The sequence below is a fragment of the Penicillium psychrofluorescens genome (assembly GCF_964197705.1).
Source record: "Penicillium psychrofluorescens genome assembly, chromosome: 5".
Classification (NCBI taxonomy): Eukaryota; Fungi; Ascomycota; class Eurotiomycetes; order Eurotiales; family Aspergillaceae; genus Penicillium; species Penicillium psychrofluorescens.
In genome coordinates, this window is record NC_133443.1 from 3,110,611 (window position 1) to 3,134,068 (window position 23,458).

Here is a 23,458-nt window from a genome sequence, read left to right on the forward strand (position 1 = left end):
TCGTGCTGCTAGCACATACGACATTCCATCGATCGTGATCGTCATGGAGCCCGCCGATCTAGAAAAGGCCGATCTCTCCGATAATAATGTACAACAGCAGGGCAATGGCAGCAGTGCCCATCACTCCTCCTCGGTCAGCTCCTCGTCCTTCGCGTCCTCCTTTCCCCAAGATGCGATGGACTACATGTCCCGCGTCCAGACGGCTCATACCCAGCGCGGCGCCGGTCTGGAGCGCCATCCCACCGCGCTCAGTCGCATCGCAACGCAGCGCAGCCAACACACTGCCACTGTAGGTGCCGGTCTCAAATCCCGAGTATCGCGAAAGCCATTGCCTGAGTTCGGGGCCGGAAAAGCCTATCCGCTGCCCCTTCCAGCGAGGGAGGAATATGTTGTCGAGTTTGTCGGGCCGGACGACCCATCGCATCCCCAGAACTGGCCGACGGGGAAGAAGTGGGTGGCTCCAATCAAAGAGAGAGAGATGCTAACACTGTACAAGGATTGCTACGGCTGTGATGCTGGCCTACACGACCTTCAACGCCACCTTCACCAGCAGCATCTACTCCACCGCTACCTCCGTCATCTCACCAGAATTCCATGTCTCCACTGAGGTCGGCACCTTGGGTCTGTCATTGTACGTGCTGGGATTTGCCACAGGGCCGATTATCTGGGGACCTTTGTCCGAACTGCGTGGCCGTCGTCTGCCAATTTTCATCGCCATGTTCGGCTTCACCGTGTTCCAGTTTGGCGTTGCAACCGCCAAAGATCTGCAAACAGTGATGCTGTGCCGCTTCTTTGGCGGATTCTTCGGCGCATGTCCCATTGCCGTTGTGGCGGCAATCTTCTCGGATATCTTCGACAACCGTTTCCGAGGCCTGGCGATTACCCTCTTCACCATGACCGTCTTCACGGGCCCTCTGTTCGCATCCACGGTTGGCGGCTTCATTGTGCAGAGCCACCTAGGCTGGCGGTGGACGGAATACCTGAGCGGCATAATGGGCGCGTCGGCATTGGTGTTAGATCTTTCATTCCTGCAGGAAACATATCCACCGGTTGTGCTGATCGAGAAGGCCGCGGAGCTCCGGCGACGCACCAAGAACTGGGGCATTCATGCCAAACAGGAAGAAATCGAGGTGGACCTACGAGAACTTCTCCAAAAAAACTTCAGTCGGCCACTGAAGATCCTATTCACCGAGCCCATCGTGTTGTCTCTTAGCATCTACATGGCCTTTTTGTACGGCCTGCTATATCTCTTTCTGACGGCCTACCCGATTGTTTTCCAACGGATCCACGGCTTTGGAAAAGGTGTGAGCGGGCTTCCTTATCTGGGAATTATCATTGGTGAGTTCCTCGGCGGCATCTTCATCATCCTCATGCAGCCTTGGTATAACCGCAAGCTGGATGCCAACAATGGCATCCCGATCCCCGAATGGCGGCTGCCGCCCGCCATCGTCGGCAGCGTGGCATTCGCCGGTGGACTCTTCTGGTTTGGCTGGTCCGGTTTCAAAGCCGATATTCATTGGATTGTGCCGACCCTGTCCGGTCTTTTGACGGGCTTTGGTCTGCTATGCATCTTCCTCCAGGCCCTAAACTATATTGTAGACGCCTATCTTCTCTTGTGAGTGCCCCTACTTGGACTGATGGTGATACTAATTGTTTGTAGTGCCGCTTCCGCCCTGGCTGCTAATAGTATCCTCCGTTCATCCGCCGGCGCGAGCTTCCCTCTCTTCGCAACATACATGGTATGTCACCTCACCACCATTTCTGGGGCCATTCTGACCATCTAATCACCAGTTCAATTCACTAGGCGTCAACTGGGCCGGGACCTTGCTTGGTTGTGTGGCTGCATTCCTAATTCCCCTGCCTGTCCTCTTCTATCTCTACGGTCCCAAAATCCGGGCCAAGAGTAAATTTGCAACTGAATATTTGATGACAGCACAAGCGCATACTGACGAACGGATGGAATAAAAGTTAAAGTATCTCATGTATTCTTATTTTCTTTTAGTGATTTCCTGCGGTCGTTCTCAGCGTCTTGCTTACTCGCAAGATATATTGCCTCCTTCAGCGCTCAATATTAATCAATGATAATGTCATAAAATACAGAGATAATGCGAGGATGAATTTTATGGAACTTTTCTAAAACTCAAACACTCAAGAGCAGCACGCAAGAGCAGTCTCGGTAGTTCGGGTGTATCGGCCATATCGGCACTGGGAGCTCATCCACCGGGAATCTGCCCTAACCACATGTACCCATTGCACTGGAAGCGATATATCCACCGAAAGCCCGAAAGCAATATAAAATGGCCTTTTCCGGCTTTCCTGTCTCCAATTGATCTCCTTTCCGATCAATTTTTAATCTATCTTTCTAGACTATTTCCTATCCTTCAACCCCAAGTGCAAGAAATCATGCCTCAACTCAGAATCCTCATCTGCGGCGCCGGCATCACAGGAAACGCACTCGCATTCCAGCTCTCCAAAATCGGACACTCCATCACTGTGATTGAACGCTTTCCCGATCTCCGGTCATCGGGACTCCAAGTCGACCTCCGCGGCCCCGGCATTCAAGCCCTCCGACGAATGGGTATCGAGAAAGCATTTCGCCCCTATTTAGTCCCCGAGCAAGGCCTCGAGCTTGTCGATCGAAAAGGCAGGCAATGGGGATATTTCCCGGTCAATAAGTCTGGCAAGGGATTGCAGAGTCTTTCGACAGATTTCGAAATCATGAGGGGTGATCTATGTCAGATCCTCTATGATCTCACTAAAGAGCGGGTTGAGTACCGGTTCGAGATGTTTGTGAAGGATATTTCTCAAAATGAGGAACATGCAGAAGTGCTTTTGTCTGATGGCAGTCGGGAGCGATTTGATCTCGTTGTTGGTGCGGATGGCGCCGGGTCTCACACTCGGAAGATGATCCTTGACAAAGGCGAGGCAGACCCGTTTCATCCTCTCGGTGCATGTGCGGGCTACTTTACTATTAAGCAGCCCGCTAAGCCCAACGAGGCATATAATGCTACCGGATTTATTGCACCGGGAAATCGCGGTATAATGACTCGTCGAGGTGATCCCGACAAGTACCAGGCCTACATGTTCTGCAAGCCCAATGGCTCGGAACGTCTCAAAAACGCCAGAAAGGGCAATATTCAAGACGAAAAGGAAGGGATCACAGAAGTTTTCCGGGGTGCTGGATGGCGGACAGACGAGATCCTCAAGGGTCTGGCTGAAGCCAACGACTTCTATTGTGAGCGCTTGGGCATCGTCGCCATGGACCAATGGTCTAGGGGCCGTGTTGTGCTGGTAGGAGACGCGGGTTACTGTCCGAGTGCTATGACGGGTATGGGCACAACCTGCGGCATGACTGGGGCCTACGTCCTGGCTGGCGAGATCGGGAAACATTGTGACTCGGACGGCTCCATGGACAGCATCACGACTGCTTTGATGCAATATGAAATGAAATTGCGGCCATTCATCAATACAGTCCAAAAGGGATTGGCGGAAACCAAAGGAGACTACATGGATAAACTCCCGTCGTCGACGATGGGGATTCAGATGGTCTATATTCTCATCTGGGTTGCCTCTGCGCTGAGGTTGGATATCATTGCAACGTGGTTTTTGCGCGAAGATACCAAGGGTTGGCAACTTCCAGCGTATAAAGAGACTGATTGTGCTTCGGATTAAAACCTACCTGGGTGCCTGAGACTAGAAAACTTCCCCTTGATGTATTATTGGGTCCGTTGTGTGATTACAGGTTTCCAGTTGATAGGAGTCTATGCCAATTTGGCTTTATCAATATCTTTATTTACTTGAATGAGTTACTCTAAAAGGCTTTTAATGAACTCACCGAACTCACCGTGGAAAAACATTGTCCGAAAAGCCAAAGTCAAAGGTGTCACCCAGAAAGTCAAAGTCCGTATCGAAATCCGCCAACAGAGGCATCTCCATGCCGCCGAATGCCCAAGTTTCCGTACTTGGATCCGCGGGATTGGTGGACGACCTGGTCCGAAGGAGATCATGGCATGTATCCAGGCTCTCGTGAAGAGCCTTCAAAATAGCCTCCTTTGATGGCTTGCCGTCGAGACGACACTCAGCTTGAGCCATCATCATATTCAGACACACATAGACCTTGACATTCGTTTCGCCGTACCACATCCTGTCTTTTGCATATTGCACCACGCGACGACCATCTTGCAGCAATGATTCTTTGCGAGCTCTGTCCCTTCCGGGGAAGAACGAACTGTCTCCTTCAGGCTCTGGACATAGTCCGAGGAAAATAATTAATGCGCCTCGCGTGATGATGTCGCGAAACATACCACCACCGGCCAGGAGTAAACGGTAGTACAGGACATCTTCAAGAAGCGAGACGATATCCTGCGCAGCTGCAAGACATACTTTTTGGGAATAGCTGTAAAGGGGATTTCTCTGGGCCGTAATGGCATATGAGAAGTGGAGGCACAGAGGAAAGCGGCGAAGGAGATGGCTGCAGTAGCTGGAGGCAAATTTAGCTGTCTTGTCCATAGAGGCAGCGTGCTCGATTTCGGTGGCAGCATCGCGACAAGCCTGGGCCAGTTCAGTTCCAAGGGCTAAAACTTGCTCGTAAGACGGTTCCTCTTGCAGGCTGTTGATAACTTTGGTGACCCGCAGCCTCAGAGGAAGGGAACCTGCCAATACCGGCTGAAAGGAAATATGAGTAGGGTGCTCCTCTTGATTCCCATCATCTAGATCGTCGTCGTTGGCGTTGGACGGCGGCTGTGTATTATAGTCCTCATCCATGATCATGGGTGACATACCCGAGTCCAATGCGGCTTGCACATTCAGTTCGAGAATGGTGTACCACAGCCGCCGTCGAATTTCTTTCTGTTGCGTACTCATCTCCTCAAAGCGGTTCGGATCTTGATGGAAGCCCATCTGCATCGCCATTCTCGTTAGCGAGCCCGCTGAGATCCACACCAGATCGGTTCCCACTCGAGTAACCTGGCGGGCCAGAAGTAGTAGGCAATGGATTTGAATGCCTTCTACTTTCAGGCGGTTTTTTTCCAATGGCGCAGAAAGCCATGTCTGGGCAATATAGATCCAGGATGAGCTTTTTGTGGCCATTTCATTGCGGACGTTGTCATCGCCATGTATTGTGCCCGCCAAGATCATCACAAGGAGAAGCCGCAGCAAAAAAAGGTCCTTTGTGGTATCTAAGTGATTAGTGTAGCTTTCGTAGTCTGCCCGAAATGAGGGGAGATGAAGAATTCGGAAGCAGGTCTCAAACGTGGCGAAATACAGCTCGACCAGTTCATCCATCACCTGGCGGTTGGGAAGGGACCGATGAATGTCCGCAGGGAGACTCCCTCGTGTGGCACGTCTGCTCTTGATATCTCGCGCTAGCCGTTTACATTGGGCGACCTTCTCTGCAGTCTCGTTCTGACCATTTTCCGACTGAGAGAACACATCATAGCATTCTCCAAAGGGCTCGAGGGGCGCCAATTCTTCCATCTGTGACAATTGTCAGCAGCTGTACGAGGTAAGCGGGAGACGAGGGTCTACCATAGAGAGAGAGCTCATCCAATGTCCTTGGCCGAAGACCCGAGTCTTCGAGACGGTGCCTCGGATTCGCGTTTCTGAAGGCCCTTCGGAACTGCTCTGAATTTCCTTCTGTCTCACAGGGATCGTACGAGGGTGTTCCTCGAACGAACACGCAGAGGCCACATCATGTGCGGTACACTGGTTACAAGGCTGAGTCCGGTCGCATCGGACCTTACGACGACGACACTCGACACAGGAATAGGCCGGACGTCTGCGTTTTCGGGGGGGAGACGGGCTGGCCATTTGGTCATTGAATTGGATGCTATTGATTGACACAAATGGACCGATAGCTCCGAAGTGTCGGCCGTAAAGGAGTCATTACCTAACTTGGTGCCTCAGGCCATAGCTATACGACGCTCTACTTTTCTGTCCACCCATCGAACGGCAGTATTCCCGGTCGATGAAGGCGCCGTGGAATGCACGAAATGACATCCAGTTGAAGACATGACGGGAATCATTCTTGTTAATCGGATTCAGCCCAACGGGTGTACAGTCAACCTCGGGGGAAATACATATCAGACGATTTTGCGGCGATGAAACTACTACAATTTCTACGAACAAGCATAAACAATGCTCTTCTTATTTGCTTTGGCATTGCATCCGCTCTGTCAGTAACTGGGATCTAAAATGCTGCTCCGACACACAGAACAAGAATAGACAAGGTGACATGGTTCTTTAGCAGTCTTCGTGCTTGCTTCAAAATCATCACAAAGTTCAAATCATCTTCCCGCGCACACTCCACGCACGGGGAGGTATTACAGCGCAATTATCAAGTATGGCATGCGCATAATATTGAACAGAGACGAAAGGAATGAGGTGGCCGACTGAGTAAAAAAAAAAAAAAAAAAAAAAAAGGGCCCGTGGGCAGTACAAATGAAATTCGACACAAAAAAATATGAGCGGGCAATGTACATGACGAGACGGTTGTACACGGAAAATTAGGAAATGACGCTTTTGCAAGATATGCTATGCTCTGGAAAGGAGCCCGCGGAGGGAGGAAGAGCCGATGGATGGAGGGTGGGCAGAGAAGCGTAAGGAAAAGGAGATGCTCATGCAAATGATCTTTCTTTTTCAGAGGTCGTTCACATCAACTCATGCGGCTGACAGTAAAACGTATGCGAATCGGAGTGTATAAAATTTCGGGGCATAAGTTCAAGGTTAGTTTAATGCATTTCGGCCATGGCGGCCTCGAAGCTGGCAAGATCGCTGTGGGATGGTTGGTCGAAAATTCGTCGGAAGGGTGGATCAGAAGGAAACCCATCTGGAGGGCTCGTGGCGACACCTTCGGCTTTGCGAATCACCTCCTTTAGGGCACGCGTCACGACGCCAGCACGGACGACTAGATCACGGAGGGATGAGGTGTCGAAGGGGAGTTTTTGTTTTCGTGTCGCTGGATCAAAGTCGTCGAGGGCTGAGCGGGCCGGGCCACGACTGGGTGACAGCATATCCAGCACCGACTTTGACTTGGGGGAGCGTCTGGTGAGTTGGCCCAGAGGTAAACCAGACGAGGAGGGTCGATCTTGTTCAGGGACATCTTGCCATGAGTTGTCGCTGTTCCGTTTGGACGAACCATTGGTGTTGACAGCATCCTCGTCGGACTCATCAAAGCTGAAAGTCAGAGATGAAGGCGATCGCGGAGGCGACCGGTGATCATCATCATCATCGATGGTGGCCAGGTTCACAATGCCCTCTGCTTCTTTCCAGAGCTCACCGGATGGTCCGCTGACGAGATCCAAGACACTCGCTTGGTGTCGAAGGCGCTTGAGCTCTTCCACCAGGAGTGTCAGTTCCTGAACCTGGCCAAACTGGCCGTGGAGGCTCGCCTGGCGCTCGAGAATGGCTTTTGGAACTGCCATACTCTGACGATTATCGGACTCAGAGGGCTTCGAATTCGGGCTGGCGCTGTTGGTCTCTTGCGACTCGTCAAAGTCAAAATCGCTGTCCCAGTCTTCGCTGACCCCTTTGGTACCCAGACCCCAGGTGCCAAATTTGCCGGAACCTTGCCGTGACTCAACCATTGGCGGGTCTCGGGCCACAGGGACACTCTGGCTTCGAAGGTGTACGGTGGACGCTACTTTACGGCCGGAGGCACGGCTCCCGCGGTCCACACATTCCTGCTTCCCATGAACGGTCCGAGGACGAGTTTCAGAGCCAGGCGGGTCACGATCTGATGAACGGGGTTGTTCAGACCAGTCGAAGATGTTCATCTTGTCGGCTGACCCAGCCGTCTCCACCGACTTGCCCGAAGGTGAGCGTTTGGGGACCGAGTCGCTAGCCAAGCCGCTGATCATGCTGCATGCGTCTCCCTCGTCTGGAACGTCAGACAGGACGGTCACGTTCTCATCCACCTGCTGGGGAAGTGTTGGGGAGGCGAGGAAGGTGTCGGGGAAGAGCGGGTTTTGGTCCAGTCGTGAGCCCACCGAGCGGGGGATAAGGTCCTCCAGGGTCGCAACTGCCTCATTGGAGAGCCGCGGGCCTGCCTTGTCGAACATGGTCTCAATACGCAGTCCTTTTGCTCCGCTGCGGTTGGACTCGCGCGTTCGCACCGAGTCCCAGTAGTCGCTCACCAGGTCTGTTTCGTACTCGTCACCAGACGTAAACACGCGGGTGTCGTCTGACCCGATGATGGTCGATGCCGGGTCTGAAGCTGCGATTGAATGCCGCTTGGGCCGATTACGGAGCGAAGGGGTATATTCCGGACGATAGGACCCATGCTGCCAGGAAAAAACATCGGAACTCAGACGGCGGCCGCTGTGCAGCGCACTCGCTCCCAATTGATATTCATGAGACACCGAGCGTCGACCGACGCGAGTCGAGAGAGCCATGCCGGGCTGCGTAATGGTGTGCGGGCGGCGGGACAGACTGGGATCGGTGATGTTTCGCCATGGACGAGGCTGAGGCGAGCTCGGGAGCATGCTTTCAGACCGGGAAAGCTCCGAACGGGGGATGGAAAACGTTCTTCCTTTGACGCGTTTCAAAGATCCTCCGCGAGGCCGCCCAGTGAGTGGGGTACCGATGGCCGTAACCGTGTTGGTCACGACGGTTTTCTTCGTCTCGACATCGTTGAGGGAATACGAATGCTTGTGCTTCCGCTTTTCGGTCTGGTCGGCCGGCGGAGTAGCCTGGATTGGATTGTGGGCTTCAAGTGGAGTATCTGACACCGAATGGAGATTGTCTGCAGTGGTCTTCACCGTGATCGCAGTCGCCAAAACCAAGGCCGGCACCGTGTCTTCATCAGACACGAGCCGCCGCACCACCTGAACCTTGGGGCTACCAGCAGTAGGCAACCTGCGGGCCAACTTCTCCGATATCCTGTCGGCCTTGGGGAGCAGATACGGTTTCCAGTCAGTTACTTGGTTGAGTTCCAAGTCTCCCGCCACTGGGGACTCGGAAAACTGCCCAGAGAAACGGGATGCGAAATCGGCGGCTATAGGGGTACTCAAACGCATAGTCTCAGATCGTTGATAGCTGGTGGCCGGCCGACGCAAGGCCGTCGGACTGGACAATGCGGGGGCTGGGGTGACGAACACATTGGAAACCTGTGATGACGAGCGTTTGACCAACTTGTTTGGTGCTCTGCGCTGGCTAGGAGGACGAGGCAGGATTGGACTCGCGGAGCCATTGAAGGACGGAGTCACGGGGCTGTAGACTGAGGCGCTGTCGGTTTGGAAGGAGGCCAGTGACAACCGCCGCAGCCAGCTGGACGATGGCCGTGATTGGGAGACTTCCTCCTCCTCGGCAATTCGCAATGGCGGGTTGGTCAGAGTCTGACCCCTCCGCCGCAGCCTGGCCGCCCCGAAGGACAGCGATGCTCTGCGGAGATCTGAGCTCTTGCGTAGGTCCCCGCCATCGTCTTTGCTGCGAGACCAGTCCACCCCCGCGTCTGTCGGCCGGGCGGAAATCGAGATCGAGGTCTTTGGTCGTGCATCTGTAGCAGCCGGCCGCGTAGCATTGGGAGGCTGTTCTTGAGGCGGAAGTGTTTTCCGGCGAGCGAGGCGGGTGCGTTCGACGCGACCGAGGGCGAAGCCGGACGGTGCGATGCCTACCGTGCTCAGTGCACAGAGCTGGGATGCAAACGCGTCAGTCTCGAGTATGCGTTTGCCCGTGGGTTTCAGACAAGAGGGACGGGCGTTTGCCCCGGAGGGAGGGGGTGGTACGGGGTCATTCAGGACCACCAGAACCAGCCGAAAGGGGAAGACTCACCGTCGAGACGTGATCCATCCTCAGATGCGTGGAGGCGAGTCAGACGCCGCCGAGTTTAGCACCGCAGCGTCAAACTGGGTGAGCGACATCCCATTTGGAATGGCATATGGGGGGGGGGGGGGGGGGGAGGATGGAAGAAGAATGAAAGGAGAGGCAGACGACAGGGACTTGACTGACGCAGGGAGCCCTTGCAGGGGAGAGGGAGGAGAGGGAGGAAGGGAGGGAGAGAGGGCGAGAGGAAAAGGAAGGAGTGGATGAAGAATGATGGGGAACAAGTAACTGGTTCGGATCAAGCAAGCTAACACTGACGGAGTAAACGCGAGGAAGAATCAATCGATCGCCCCTTGCTGCATCCCTCGTGTTTCTGATCTCGCTCAGCCAATAATTCCCCGGCTGACCATCCACTCTGACACATGATTATTTTCCTCGGATCGATCTCGTCATGGGCCCACTTGGTCTGGTTCGTCCATCGCGAATCTGGAGGAGGTCTGACATAAGGGCACACGACAGCCAATAGTCACTGGATCCCCGGACGAGAGATCATGATCACTCCCCAAACCCACTGGCTCTCCGGGATCTATTCCAGACGGATCATCGCCTGGGAACTATCTAACCCCGGCGAGACCCTCGGCCAACCGCATCACGATCGCAGCTGCAACTGCAATCGTCGCACAGGGGCCGTGTCGCTGCCTGCTTCCCGTGAATCGGTCCAACAGACGCGCCGAGCGTTGCCAACGGGACTGATTAACTTCTGACCGGAATCTACACCCTCCACTAGTCAATTCCATGGAATGGAGGAATGAAAAGAATGATTCGTCTTGTTTGTTGACTCGACTACTTGCTCTTTTGGTCCGGCCGGTCACCTGACCTTATCGATAAGACAAACGAGCCCACTCGATGGCCGAGACACGGACTTGACCCTCTAGACATTCACCCACCGTCGAGCCAACATGGAAACCGAACTCCAGGCGCAGATCCCCGGCCTCGACCGTGTCATTTCAGAATACTCGGTGGTATGCCTGCACCCTTCCCCTATTGCAGTCAAAATGCGCAATGCCCCCTCCCGCGCTGACCATCGATCTTTTCCCAGGGCTACCTGACCCACGCCTCCAACCTGTACGTCGAGGATGGCAGCATACAATCCCCATTAACCGAGGCCGCCGAAACCGTCACCGAGCTTCTAGTGTCCGCCTCGGGAGATTTCTCCGCGCAGAACCACGACGCGATCGGCAACCTGGTGGAAAAGTTCATCTCCAACCTGAGCTCCTCCAATGGCGTGGATGCGGAGCGGCGACAGATGCCGTTCACGGCCAAAAAGCTGGACCAGGCCATCAACGTTGGCTCCCAGCGCAACATGTCATCCACCCTGGGCTTGACCGGCACCACCGTGGACTTGGAGTCGGCCAATGCCCGAAAGGTCGAGTCGCGCGTGGATAAGAAGAAGCTCGAAAAGGCCGAGCGCAAGATTCGGTTCAAGCAGGAGAAGAAGCAGATGAAGACCGTTCAGTATGAAGCCTCGCGCTTGCTGAACCCGTCGGATGAGGCCATGTCCTATGAAGAGTTCTTCATGGCGGTCAACCCTCTCCAGCTGGGCGCAGATGCCCAGTCCAAGAGCAAGGATATCAAGCTGGACAACCTCGATATCTCCATCAGCGGTCTCCGGATCCTGACCGACGCAGCCTTGACGCTGGCCTATGGTCGTCGTTATGGCTTGGTGGGTCAGAACGGTATCGGAAAGTCCACTCTGCTGCGCGCCTTGAGTCGCCGAGAAGTCGCCATTCCAAGCCACATTTCCATTCTCCACGTCGAGCAAGAGATTACCGGTGATGATACCACAGCTATTCAGGCCGTTTTGGACGCCGACGTGTGGCGGAAACACCTCCTCGCAGAACAAGAGAAGATCACAAAACAATTGGCAGCGATCGAAGAGGAGAGATCCCAGATGGCAGATACGTCAAAAGATGCCGCCAGATTGGACCACGAACGGGAAGGCCTGGATATCACTCTCAGCGATGTCTATTCCAAGCTTACTGAGATGGAATCGGACAAGGCCGAGTCCCGCGCAGCCAGCATTTTGGCCGGTCTGGGTTTCTCCCCGGAGAGACAGCAGTACGCCACCAAGACCTTCTCCGGTGGTTGGAGAATGAGATTGTCGCTGGCTCGAGCTCTGTTCTGTGAGCCAGATCTCCTTCTGCTGGACGGTATGCTGCCTCTGAAAAAAAAAAAGTGTAATCAAATAGGGAACTAACCGTGCCACAGAACCGTCGAACATGTTGGACGTTCCGTCGATCACTTTCTTGTCCAACTACCTCCAAGGCTATCCTAGTACTGTCCTGGTCGTTTCTCACGATCGATCATTCCTCAACGAAGTGGCCACGGATATTGTCCACCAACATTCGGAGCGTCTGGACTACTACCGGGGCGCTAATTTCGGTAGGTGACACCACTGCAGGATTTCAGGTCCAGTAGCTTACATTTTTTTTTCCAGAATCATTCTATGCGACCAAAGAAGAGCGGAGGAAGACTGCCAAGCGCGAGTATGAGAAGCAGATGGGAGAACGGGCACATCTTCAAGGTTGGACACCTTCCCTCGCGTCGTATTATGCATGCTAACCACCACCACTAGCCTTTATCGATAAATTCCGGTACAATGCTGCCAAGTCCTCCGAAGCGCAGTCGAGGATCAAGAAGCTCGAGCGGATGCCTGTCCTCGAGGCCCCCGAGAGCGAATATGTCGTTCATTTCCAGTTCCCCGAGGTTGAGAAGCTGTCCCCACCCATCGTTCAAATGACCGAAGTGTCCTTCGGCTACACCAAAGAGATGCCTCTTCTCAAGGATGTGGATCTGGATGTTCAACTGGATTCGCGTATTGGAATTGTTGGACCGAACGGTGCCGGAAAAACCACCGTGCTGAAACTCCTGACCAACCAGCTGGAGGCAACCAAGGGTCTGATCTCGGCGCACTCGAGATTGCGCATTGGATTCTTTGCCCAACACCACGTTGACGCGCTGGATATGACGACGAGTGCCGTAAGTTTCATGGCCAAGACGTATCCCGGCAAGAGTGACGAGGAGTACCGAAGACACTTGGGCGCGTAAGTCAACCTCTTCCGAAGAATCATTGAGTCGTTACTGATCACCGGTATCTAGATTTGGCATTACCGGCACCACCGGTCTCCAGCGCATGGAGCTGCTGTCTGGAGGACAGAAATCCCGTGTGGCGTTCGCCTGTCTGTCTCTGACCAACCCGCACATCCTGGTTCTGGACGAGCCGTCCAATCACCTGGATATCGAGGGTATGGATGCGCTGTCGGAGGCCCTGAAAAGGTTCGAGGGAGGTGTGGTGATGGTTTCCCACGACGTGACGATGCTGCAGAATGTGTGTACGAGCCTGTGGGTGTGCGACAAGGGCACGGTGACCAAGTTCGACGGCAATGTCAACGCCTACAAGAAGATGATCAGCGCGCAGGCCAATGAGGCAGGGGTGGTTGCTCCTCATTAATACTGATATAAAGTAGACAGTTTACGAATATCCAAAAGAAGTACATCATCTAGCAACATACACTGGAAGTTTGCCTTATAGTCCACGATCCTACATTTTATCTTATCGTCAAGCCCCGTGACGATAGTGCCGCGTGGGGGAAATAGCCGGCATCCGGCAATTCGTCTTTCTTCCGGACCACCTCACGCATTGTACGTACACGTAGTCTGTACTCCGGACCCTACCTACCTACCATGCCGACCGAGGACGAAGAGCACGATTTCTCCCACCAACCACTCCTCCCCGCATCCTCGTCCGACCACGATGTGGTCCATGCGCCCGAGCTCAGGTATGTAGGGGGCTGGTTTATCTGGGCCCTCACCTTCTCCGCCGGGATCAGCGGGCTTTTGTTTGGCTATGAGTAAGTCTGCATTCTTGATGATCTAAGACGGAGAGACATTGACGATCTCACAATTCAGTACCGGGGTAATCTCGTCGACCTTGGTGACTGTGGGCTCCGACCTCTCGGGTCGCGACCTCACCACTCTCGACAAGAGTCTCATCACCTCATGTACCAGTCTATTTGCACTCTTCGCGAGTCCCCTGACGGGTATTCTGGCGGATAAACTCGGCCGGCGCAAGGTCATTCTCGGCGCGGATGCTTTGTTTGCGCTCGGAGCTGTGATCCAGGCGGTTACGAGTCATGTCGGGGGCATGATTTTTGGTCGGAGTATTGTTGGTCTTGCGGTTGGTAGTGCTAGTGCCGTGACTCCACTGTATGTTCGACGGATGGCTTCGAAAGACCAAGGCAGCTAATTGGTATCAGATATATCTCCGAGCTGGCACCATCCCACGCCCGAGGACGGCTGGTGACCATTATGTGCTTGCTCATCACCGGCGGCCAAGTCGTGGCATATACTATCGGCTGGCTCTTCTCCGCCATGCCGGGGGGTTGGCGCTGGATCGTCGGTCTTGGGGCACTGCCTGCAATCCTGCAATTTGCAATCCTGGTGTTTCTCCCCGAGACGCCTCGGTGGCTTGTCCAAGCCGGATTCGACACCCGCGCACAGAATGTCTTGGCCCGGATCTACCGAGACTGCGACGACAGTGACCGCGTCGTGGAAAGAGTGATGCGCAACATTCGTGGAGAGATTGTTCAAGAGGCCCTCGAACTCGGGCAGAACAAACCCCTCGGCTCAAAACCGCAGTGGCTCCATGATACCATGGAGCGCGCAGGCGACTTGCTCCGTAATGGCGGCAACCGGAGAGCGCTGACGATCGCCATGATGCTGCAGGGACTGCAGCAGCTGTGTGGGTTCAACAGTTTGATGTACTTTTCCGCCACCATCTTCCATGATTTAAACTTCACTTCGCCGACACTGATTGCGCTCTCGGTGGCGGGGACGAATTTCCTCGGCACTCTTGTCGCATTTGTCTTGATCGACCGAATTGGCCGCCGACGAATTTTGCTGTATTCCATCCCCGTGATGGCTCTGGCCTTGTTCGGCTGCGCTGTTGCATTCTTTTCACTCAAGCCCTCCTCGCTGGGCGGGCGCGATGACCCAGTCACGTCCAGATTGTCGATGCCAACCGTGTATCTACAAATGTACCAGCACAGTCCCGACACTGAATCCCGCGCATTGTTCTTCCCCGTTTCGATCATCGTCTTCATGGTCATCTACACCGCTGCTTACGCCTTGGGTCTCGGTAATGTCCCCTGGCAACAGTCCGAGTTGTTTCCTCTGAATGTGCGTTCCTTGGGCTCGGCGTTGGCGACGGGGACGAATTGGGGCTCGAATTTTATTGTTGGCCTCACCTTCTTGCCCATGATGCAATGGATTTCGCCGGGGTGGACCTTTGCAATCTATGCGCTTGTCTGTACGCTGGGATGGTTCGTTGTGCGAGCCATCTACCCGGAGATGAGTGGGCTCGGCTTGGAAGACGTGAAGGGTCTGTTGGCAAATGGTTGGGGAGTGCAGGAGAGTCTTCGGCGTCGACGTACTTTGTCAGTTGAAATAGAGTCATAGAGCATCAAAATTTTATTAGATTCACCACTGCTTCCACACATCTTGGCCATCTCTCAGCTGGTGCCCGGGTTTCATCTGAACACTCGACCCCAACTTCCTGTCAAACGAGGAGCATTTGCTCTGGGTGCGCGTGGTGTATTCACTGCCGGTGCACTCACTCTGCTCTTTGTCCGCGGATTACCCACCTCGATCATCTATATATCCCGGACAACACTGGCACCATGTCTCCCTCTCCGAAGACCTCACTTGTGGATCTTCCCAACGAGGTACAAAACCACCTGCCGCTGTTCTTCTAGTCTCACATACTAACTCCGAGATAGATCGTCCAAAGGATCGCCGCCCTCCTCCCAACCGACAAAGACGTCACAAACTTCTCACTCGTCTGCAAGGACATCTGCAACACCGTGCTCCCATCTGAGTCAGCCATCTGGCGCAGTCGCTTTGGCGATCTATACGATATACCAGCGGGCCGATCCTCAGATGAGCTGAAAGCCGAATATAAAGTTCGCTCCATCGTGTTGGTCCAGGACATCGACTTCAAACGGGGCGAAGGTGCCCAGCAACGGCTGTGGCTTGAAGTGGTTCACACCATGCTTCTCGAATCCTTGACTCTGCCGCTGAAAAGCCATACGTCCAAGACATATGATCAACTGTCTGAACGACTCAAGAAGCTGAGTTTTCTTCGGAGACCGGTCTCTGGCTATGGATTGTATCAGCCGCGGGAGCCTTCGGAGCTGTTTTGTGCGGTGCAGTTGGTAAGTCGGATGAAAATAACAAAGTGTGGAATCTGAAAGTTGATAGTGTCTCACTTCCATGGCCCTGCACCCAGCCATGAACTTCTGTTGTCTCCGCACCGACTATGACATCGGCACAGTGTATGCCTGCGGGGACGAGCTCAAAATCCCATTGATCCAGCCTGATGCCCCGAACCTCCCCAACTTGTTGCACATACGCAACTTTTGGCTACGACACCTTCGCAATCACTGCGAAGGCACTTTCTTCGAGTCCTTCGCCAAGTTGCCGGACCATCTGAGACCCAGTGCGCGTGTGTTCTCGGATGGGGAGTTTAATTTGGGCACTTCGTGGCTGGGTTACTACTGTAAGTGAGGATTCTCCGATGTGTGCCTCGGAAATAAACTGACCCCTAACAAGCATGCCTTCATCCTGCCCCCGATCCAATGGAGCAGCTTCGATTCAGACAGACATGCGCCGATCTCGATACTCACTGGGACCAAGTCGAGTTAATGGTAAGGCAATTTTGCACCACATCCACCGATTACCTATTAACATGTTCTCCAGACCCTCGAGCTTGAACTCCAGTCTGATGATGAAAAAGCCTGGCCTACAGAATTCGACGCCATCCTGCCCCGACTCGGCGAGCCGAAGAATCGAGTATTCTTCCAAGGCGTGCAGCAAACATATGGAGGAACCACCCCGGCCAGGAACGGGGTTATTGGCTTCACCGAGCCAATTGCGGTCCACTATGGGGGGTTTACAGGCTGGAATCGCATCTGCTTTGCCATTCGGGACGAAGGTGGTTCACCGGCCCAAGCGGGAAGCAGTGCAGAGCAAGGACAATGGACGCCCTGGGCGCTGGAAAGAAGCGCTTGGCTTCATGGGTACGAGGCGGTTATTCTTCCTGGTGATGCGGTGATGCTGGGAAGATGGGTGGATATGAAAGATATGACGGGGCGAGGACCGTTTCTCTTCTGGGATGTGTGAGCAGGGATCGGAGGATCAGATCACGTCTGATCAATTGCGAGGCTGCGTAGATATCAAAGTTTAGGGCTGAATTGCGAGCAATCTAGATTTTAGAGAACAAAAGTAACCAAGAATAAACCAACATGGGTTGCTTCATAAGAATAGCGACAAAAAAAGAAAAAGAACTACTCCTCAATATCCTTCACCTTCTCCCACTGCCCCTTCAGGTTCTCCTTCCACAAGCTGACCTTGTTGTCGCCACCGCTGACAGCCAGGATATTACCACTGAGACTCCAGCTGACGCGCCATAAGACAGTATCGAATTCGAGTGTTTGGCTGGACCACTGACCCGGGTTGGCCGCATCGGAGGTCCAAATGCGAACCGTCTTATCTTGGGAGGCCGAGGCGATATAAGACTTGGAGAGAATACTCGGTGACCAGGCAACGTCGCGGACCCAGTCCGAGTGGCCCTCCAGGGTTTGGGTCAGGCTGTAGGATTTGGACTCGGTGCTGGAGAACAATTAGCTAGAGTCACCCAACGATTGTGGATAGCATACTTATAGTCCCAGATTTTGATCAGATTGTCGCTTCCACCGGTGACAAACCGTCTCTGCTGCCCCGGCCCGGGGTTCGAGCTGATCAGGCTGCCCGCAAAGGCAGCAGGCGCCCAGCTGATGGAATTGACGCCCATCCCGTGTGCGTGGAAGATCTGATGGGTCCAGCTGTTGTCACGGAACTCGAGGACACTGACATGGCCGTCGGAGGATGCGCAGGCCAGGAGACAGCCACTCTCGTGCGGGGCCCACGAGACCATGTTTACGGACGCCGTGTGCAGGGAGAAGTCGAAGACCTTGCTCCATGTGCTGCCACCGACGGGGTTGGTCGCGTTCTGCGGTTGCTCACGCCAAATCAGGACCTTGCCGTCGTACGACGAGGAAGCGAGAATCGTGCCGTATTTCGGGTGCGCCTAGAAACACCACCAGAGTCAGATTTGCGGGTTTGGTCAGGTGGGAACATACTCACCCAGGCGATACACCACACCGCACCCTCATGACTGTCATGACCGAGTTAGCAGCTGGATGGCCCGCGTCGAATTATGCCTTTTGCTCACCCTTTCAAGGTCTCGACCAAGCGGTGTGCCTCGCCCTCAATCTCGAAGATCTTAATAGTTTTATCGGAAGAGCATGTCGCTAGCCGGCGTCCATAGTAGTCCAAGCCGGCATCATGCTAATGAGACAAACGTTAGCTTCACTAAGCGTTAAGAGTAGTGCGCGCGTGCCACCGAGTACGTACGATCATGTCTTCGTGCCCTGAATTGGAAATCACCTGTGCGGCTGCCTGCAGATTCATGGGGAATAACCCGTCAGTAAGCCCACTGAGCGCAATTGGATGGACCACATACCATTTTGACGCAGCCCTGTGAGGGGAGGGGGAGAAAAGAGAGAGCGAGAGATCTAAGGAGTAATGGCGAGAGTGTGTGTTTGGGGTGAAGCCAAACACCCTGGCCTGTGCTTATCTTATCAGTCCTGACTCAGCAGGTCACGTTCTGGTCAGGTGACGGGCCTCGGCTGATCGGTTGTACTATCCCCCCCCACGGCCGCCTTCTTACTCTTGCACATATCCTCAACCATCTCACACTGATTGCCGTTCATCATGAGCGACGCTCTCTGCGGCCCATCGAATGCGCTGCAGAACTTCAAGAACCATGCGTCGGTCGATCGCACACTCCAACAAGACCGGCTAACTGCTCGGCAGTCGCCTGCCCAGGTAAGTGTATGGCAAATCAGTCGCTACGGAGAGCTAATGCTAGACCAGCAGGGTTTCCGATCACAGAACCCCCGGGAGGGAATCCTCGACCACGAATTCGCTGCATTTGAAGCCAACCTCGCGGGCCCAGCGATTCCTGAACTCCAGCACCCCGCTCACTTTGGACCGCCGGCTGCCCAGATCCCTGCGCCTCACCACCCGGGAAACGCCGATTGGGCATCGGACTTTCAGAACCTGCAGATTTCGGGCCCTGCACATCATGCGCCACAACTACAGCACATGTCACCCTCCCCTGCGATCGCGGGAGGGTGGCAGAATGAGTTCATGAGCCAGCACCAACACCAGCCGCCGGCACATGCCCAGCAAACCCCGGGAATGAATCGGGCCTTCCAACCAGCTTTTGCGCCCAGCTATCAGATGCAAAGTACATCCATGATGCAACACCAACAGCAACCACAGGAACAACCGGCGCCAGCGGACCAGTTCGACGAGTCTGCCTTTGAGGCTGCATTTGAGCAAGCACGAGCGGATATGGATATGGAACTACAAACGAACGCAACCGAGACCGTACAGGACACAATTCACGAGACCGATGAGGAAAACGCTGATCCCGTTGTCCACGAAGAAATCCGCATTGGATCCGACACCATCCCCCAGGCCGACAAGGGGCGAGGCGCCGACGAACTCGCGCGAACGGCCGGAGAGCTCCTCGACCGCGTCCAGCACGACCAATCCCAGAAATTCCAACAAAGCAACTTCCTTGCGCTGATGCGCCGCATCCGAGACCGCGAGGTGCAGGTTGAAGGAGACGAGTTTCGCGAAGTCAGTACCAACCCGTAAAAAGTCGATGTTGGGTCCACACCGGTATATTTCGTCGATCGATACGGGTACCTGTTCGTGCTAACTGTCCGACTGGCAGACGGCGCAGTCTCTCCACCCGGGCGGACAATACTACCCGGGCAACGCCGATATCATCACCGACACTAGTAAGGAGCCTTCCACCCTAGCGCCGGGGCCTGAAACCATGGTCCCATGACGAAAGGCAACAATAGATCCTGACCCCCCTCGCTCAGCGCACACCCGAGCGCCAGCCGAAGAAGCCGCCCCGGCTGATCATAACCTCGGGCCCGGCGACACCAACGCCCTCTACGAAGGCTGGATCCATACGCAGGGTTTGGTGGATCGCCGGACCTTGCAGCCGACGGTCTGTTCCGTGAGACACGGGCTGGCCGCACATACTTTCTCGGACTATTAGCCCTATTTGTTTTTCCCGCATTGGCCCCGGCGTTTGCATTCAATCAATAAGCCATTGATTATTGCTATTCAATTCCCCTTTTGTTGTTTGTTTTGGGTCATTGGAGAACAATGGATCACGTGACCCTATTGATGCCTTAAAGAACAATCGGATGTGCATTGGCATTATTGACGGGCTTCAATCGGAGCTGAGTCCGGCCGGCTGATTGGTTGCCGGACCTATTGATGGTGATGAACTGTTTGCTCCCTGGTGCATACAAATACCCCTCTGTTGCATCCCCTGTTGGCCGCTTCTCTCTGGATTTTGTTATATACCATTGCTTTCAATATATATTCTATTCTCTCGGGAGATTAAAAAAAATGCTCCCTCCCTCGGACTCGCTGCGGCATCAGGCCCACAAGCTTGCTGAAGCCCGTGCAAACCGTACCGAACTTCCCTCAGCGCCGCCGCCATACTCACCAGTTCCCCATGCCACCATGGGAGGACATGGCCTGCTGGACATGGATGAGGACGACAGCCCCAGTCTCATCACCATCACCATGGACGCCTCAATCCATATCCAGGGCAATGGCAACACAATAGTGCTGCCAAGCACCAGCGCCAAAGCTGCTGAGCAGCAGCAGCACAAGAGAACTTCTTCGTCAGACACAACAGCAACATCAACGTCCGCGCAAATGGCAGTACTGCAATCCGCCCAAAAGCAGCGCCAAAACAAACTCTCCGAGATGGCGAGCACGATCATCGCCGCATTGCGCGAAGCCGATGTCCTCCTCGATGTCGAGAGCGGGCGCTGCAGGCCCATCGCCGTGCATCTCAGCGCAGGCGTGAAGGTTGAGGGCAGTCGCAATGTGATTTGCGTTGGCGCTGCTGCTGGCCCAAGCCGGACGGGTCGTAGGAATCCCGTGCCTGAGGATGGGGAGGATGTGAGTCGGAAGAGACGGGCACGGTCTGTATGTTTGTTCCCGTTTTAGATGGCCTGTGATATGGGTTCTAATGGATGCTCTAGGAACCGCCGGGCTTTCGTGCGCCCAAGCGGGATCATTCTGGTGAAATGAAATGAAATGAAATGGCCTGAAACGATGGGTTGGATTGCTTGTTCGAGTATTGACGAGACCCCATGTGTACGCGTTGCTCTCTTGTTCTGGACTTTTGTTGATGTTATTGTCTGCTTGATATCCCCAGTACGCCTGTATTTGTACGCGAGGATCGAAATCGGCGCAATGGACGTTGTGGTTGTGTTTCTTGCTTGAATTACGGATATGATCTCAAACGAACCCAAATTTCATATTCATACACTTTTTTAAACAGAAGTCCCATCGCGCGCCCATTTGGTGCAGGTAGTAGTGTATCCCAGAAATCACAAAAAGAAAAACCCCTTATGGGGTCGACGACACGACACCCCGCCCCAAGCGAGAACGATCAGAATAAAGAACAGACAGGAACAAAAAGCGCCGCATATGGTATCCATTTGACGGGAAGATAGTGGGTGGTCAAGTCCCGTGCATCTGCCATGGATATGAACAGTGGAGGACAAAAAGATTCTCGAGAAGGTGTATAATCAGGTGTATCGGCTGACGGGGATGTCGTGGCGATGGAGATCTTTCGACCACTCGGGAGCAATCTTGTCTCGTTCGTAGAGGAAGCCGCAATTGTGGCAAAGTGACTGCGAACCTCGTCAGTACAACAATTGAATATAAGACAGCTCTTTTCTTACCCTTGGCCCATCGGGTCCATCCCGCACAGCCCAAACAGCCGTGCCCCAGACCATACAATTGCTGCATCGCCAGCTTTGCCGTTCCCTGAACAAGGTCACATTAGCATTCGACTTCACATGGTCGTACACAGAAACATACCATTCGGATAGTGTGCCACCTCCACCGCCGTATCCGGCACCCGACCCCGTGTCCGGGGTTGCTCGACCGGGCGTGCCTCGTCCCAGGGGGCTCAGACTGCGGAAGCGGCGCTTCCGCTTGTTCCTCTCACCCCGGCCCAAGGGAGTCTCGCTGTCGACTTCGAAATACCCACTGCTCTGCCTCGATACCTCTGGGGTAATACCAGCAGTAGACGAAAACCGGGCGGTTTCTCGACGCAATCGACGGATTTGTCGCTCGCGGTCACCTTCACGTCTTTCGATCTCTTCCTTCGATAAGGTTTCCACTTTGGGCTCCCACTCATCTGCCAGAGTCTCCGGGTCATATCGCCAACCGGCCTCGGTGCCGTTCGCCGCTAGATTATCAATCTCGTTTCCGTAACCATTAATTCCGCTCACGAGGCCGCCGCTCTCGCATACCTCTTTCTTCAGTCTTAGGACCGCCTCGTAGATGCCGTGCGCGATGGCGCTCACCCACTCGCCGCTGAGACTGAGGTCAGCGCAGGTGATCTTGGCGAATTCCTCGGCCAATCCGGGCGGATGTAGGAGTGACCATTCGAACTTGTCCGTATAGAGCTTGTTTTGCAAGTTGATGTTGAGATTGATCAGACACCTATATGCATCGTCTGGATTCAGGAGGCTGTCGTTGACCAGCGCCTCTTTTGTGACTGTCACTGCTACTGCGACCCCGTTGGCCGCCCGGCTGTCCGGAGTGGCCGCATTCGCCGCCGCGGGCGTCATAGAAGTATCGCGAGACGGCTCAGTCTGCGGAGGAACACCCGGGGTGGTCGTGATGGGTAGCGTACTCTGGAAAAGAGGATGTAGAGCCACTCCGGCATACTCTTCTAGCTGCTGTCGAATTTGATTGCTGATCGTCATCGTGATTGCCTGTGGATTGGGGAGGTCGAGGTCCCGGACAAATCCCACCGCAAATTCTTCTGGGGTGGCTAGTGCTTCGTGCAGGTTCCACAGGAATGTGTCCTTGATGTGATATGAGGGCAATGGCTCTGGTTTTCGGTAGGCCGGGAGGGCCGGGGTGATGCTAGTATCATTGACCAGACCGCGTGGCAGAGGAAATGGCTCGATGGGCGTGTGCGCGGGCACCTCCACGTCGATTCGGATGGGGACGAGTGTTTGAGGCAGCTGGGCCTGAATCTGTAATTGATCCGCACATCTGCATCAAGTGTCAGCGATAACCCCCAATAAAAATGCGGCTCAAAAGAAACATACGCTGGGCGGAGCATCCTCTTAATCATCCACTCGCGAAACACGCCTTGTACCTCGACAGGCTCGTGTGTTTCTCTGCCCACCTTCCCAGCCAGCGGCAGTTTGTCGGAGATGGATTCTTCGCGCCGGAGGCTGCGCAGGCCCGTTGGTCGCCGGGGCCCATCGCTTTCATCAAAATCTTCATCGTCAAATCCATCTTCCGCGTAATTGATGGCTGTGGTGCCACGCTTTGTTGTTCGCGGAGTTGGGCCAGCCACTACCGGGGTGATCACCGGCGTGAGTAGCGCGTTGCCATACTGGCGCACCCGTGGCGGGTAGGATGTGATGTAGCCGCGAAGAGGGGACATGTTTTTGAGCGCTTT

At 54.4% G+C, this 23,458-nt stretch overlaps 10 protein-coding genes across 10 annotated transcripts; 6 read left to right on the forward strand and 4 right to left on the reverse strand.

Moving 5' to 3' along the window:
• Positions 1-43: 43 nt before the first annotated feature.
• PFLUO_LOCUS8456 (uncharacterized protein) lies at positions 44-1,965 on the forward strand (the record flags this gene model as incomplete). The annotated part of the gene is made up of 4 exons (XM_073786192.1): positions 44-450; positions 497-1,615; positions 1,661-1,739; positions 1,792-1,965. 4 exons carry the CDS (start codon positions 44-46, stop codon positions 1,963-1,965), a joined length of 1,779 nt encoding a protein of 592 aa, XP_073642472.1.
• Positions 1,966-2,403: 438 nt separating this feature from the next.
• On the forward strand, positions 2,404-3,672 carry PFLUO_LOCUS8457 (uncharacterized protein; the record flags this gene model as incomplete). The annotated part of the gene is made up of 1 exon (XM_073786193.1): positions 2,404-3,672. The coding sequence occupies one exon, from the start codon at positions 2,404-2,406 to the stop codon at positions 3,670-3,672; it is 1,269 nt and encodes a 422-aa protein (XP_073642473.1).
• Positions 3,673-3,840: 168 nt separating this feature from the next.
• PFLUO_LOCUS8458 (uncharacterized protein) lies at positions 3,841-5,475 on the reverse strand (the record flags this gene model as incomplete). The annotated part of the gene is made up of 1 exon (XM_073786194.1): positions 3,841-5,475. The coding sequence occupies one exon, from the start codon at positions 5,473-5,475 to the stop codon at positions 3,841-3,843; it is 1,635 nt and encodes a 544-aa protein (XP_073642474.1).
• Positions 5,476-6,728: 1,253 nt separating this feature from the next.
• Positions 6,729-9,786, reverse strand: PFLUO_LOCUS8459 (uncharacterized protein; the record flags this gene model as incomplete). Its single annotated transcript, XM_073786195.1, has 2 exons — positions 6,729-9,629; positions 9,769-9,786. 2 exons carry the CDS (start codon positions 9,784-9,786, stop codon positions 6,729-6,731), a joined length of 2,919 nt encoding a protein of 972 aa, XP_073642475.1.
• Positions 9,787-10,718: 932 nt separating this feature from the next.
• Positions 10,719-13,270, forward strand: PFLUO_LOCUS8460 (regulator of translational elongation; the record flags this gene model as incomplete). Its single annotated transcript, XM_073786196.1, has 6 exons — positions 10,719-10,781; positions 10,859-11,969; positions 12,028-12,201; positions 12,257-12,343; positions 12,395-12,863; positions 12,919-13,270. The coding sequence occupies 6 exons, from the start codon at positions 10,719-10,721 to the stop codon at positions 13,268-13,270; spliced, it is 2,256 nt and encodes a 751-aa protein (XP_073642476.1).
• A 396-nt stretch (positions 13,271-13,666) lies between these two features.
• Positions 13,667-15,276, forward strand: PFLUO_LOCUS8461 (uncharacterized protein; the record flags this gene model as incomplete). Its single annotated transcript, XM_073786197.1, has 3 exons — positions 13,667-13,670; positions 13,698-14,025; positions 14,076-15,276. The coding sequence occupies 3 exons, from the start codon at positions 13,667-13,669 to the stop codon at positions 15,274-15,276; spliced, it is 1,533 nt and encodes a 510-aa protein (XP_073642477.1).
• Positions 15,277-15,497: 221 nt separating this feature from the next.
• Positions 15,498-16,998, forward strand: PFLUO_LOCUS8462 (uncharacterized protein; the record flags this gene model as incomplete). Its single annotated transcript, XM_073786198.1, has 5 exons — positions 15,498-15,542; positions 15,597-16,031; positions 16,078-16,375; positions 16,429-16,523; positions 16,576-16,998. The coding sequence occupies 5 exons, from the start codon at positions 15,498-15,500 to the stop codon at positions 16,996-16,998; spliced, it is 1,296 nt and encodes a 431-aa protein (XP_073642478.1).
• A 164-nt stretch (positions 16,999-17,162) lies between these two features.
• On the reverse strand, positions 17,163-18,276 carry PFLUO_LOCUS8463 (GTPase-activating protein S13; the record flags this gene model as incomplete). Its single annotated transcript, XM_073786200.1, has 5 exons — positions 17,163-17,487; positions 17,535-17,944; positions 18,001-18,031; positions 18,089-18,204; positions 18,271-18,276. 5 exons carry the CDS (start codon positions 18,274-18,276, stop codon positions 17,163-17,165), a joined length of 888 nt encoding a protein of 295 aa, XP_073642479.1.
• A 354-nt stretch (positions 18,277-18,630) lies between these two features.
• Positions 18,631-19,584, forward strand: PFLUO_LOCUS8464 (uncharacterized protein; the record flags this gene model as incomplete). The annotated part of the gene is made up of 1 exon (XM_073786201.1): positions 18,631-19,584. The coding sequence occupies one exon, from the start codon at positions 18,631-18,633 to the stop codon at positions 19,582-19,584; it is 954 nt and encodes a 317-aa protein (XP_073642480.1).
• A 1,973-nt stretch (positions 19,585-21,557) lies between these two features.
• Positions 21,558-23,443, reverse strand: PFLUO_LOCUS8465 (Chromatin structure remodeling complex protein sfh1; the record flags this gene model as incomplete). The annotated part of the gene is made up of 4 exons (XM_073786202.1): positions 21,558-21,662; positions 21,714-21,798; positions 21,853-23,043; positions 23,100-23,443. 4 exons carry the CDS (start codon positions 23,441-23,443, stop codon positions 21,558-21,560), a joined length of 1,725 nt encoding a protein of 574 aa, XP_073642481.1.
• Between the last annotated feature and the right edge of the window lie 15 nt (positions 23,444-23,458).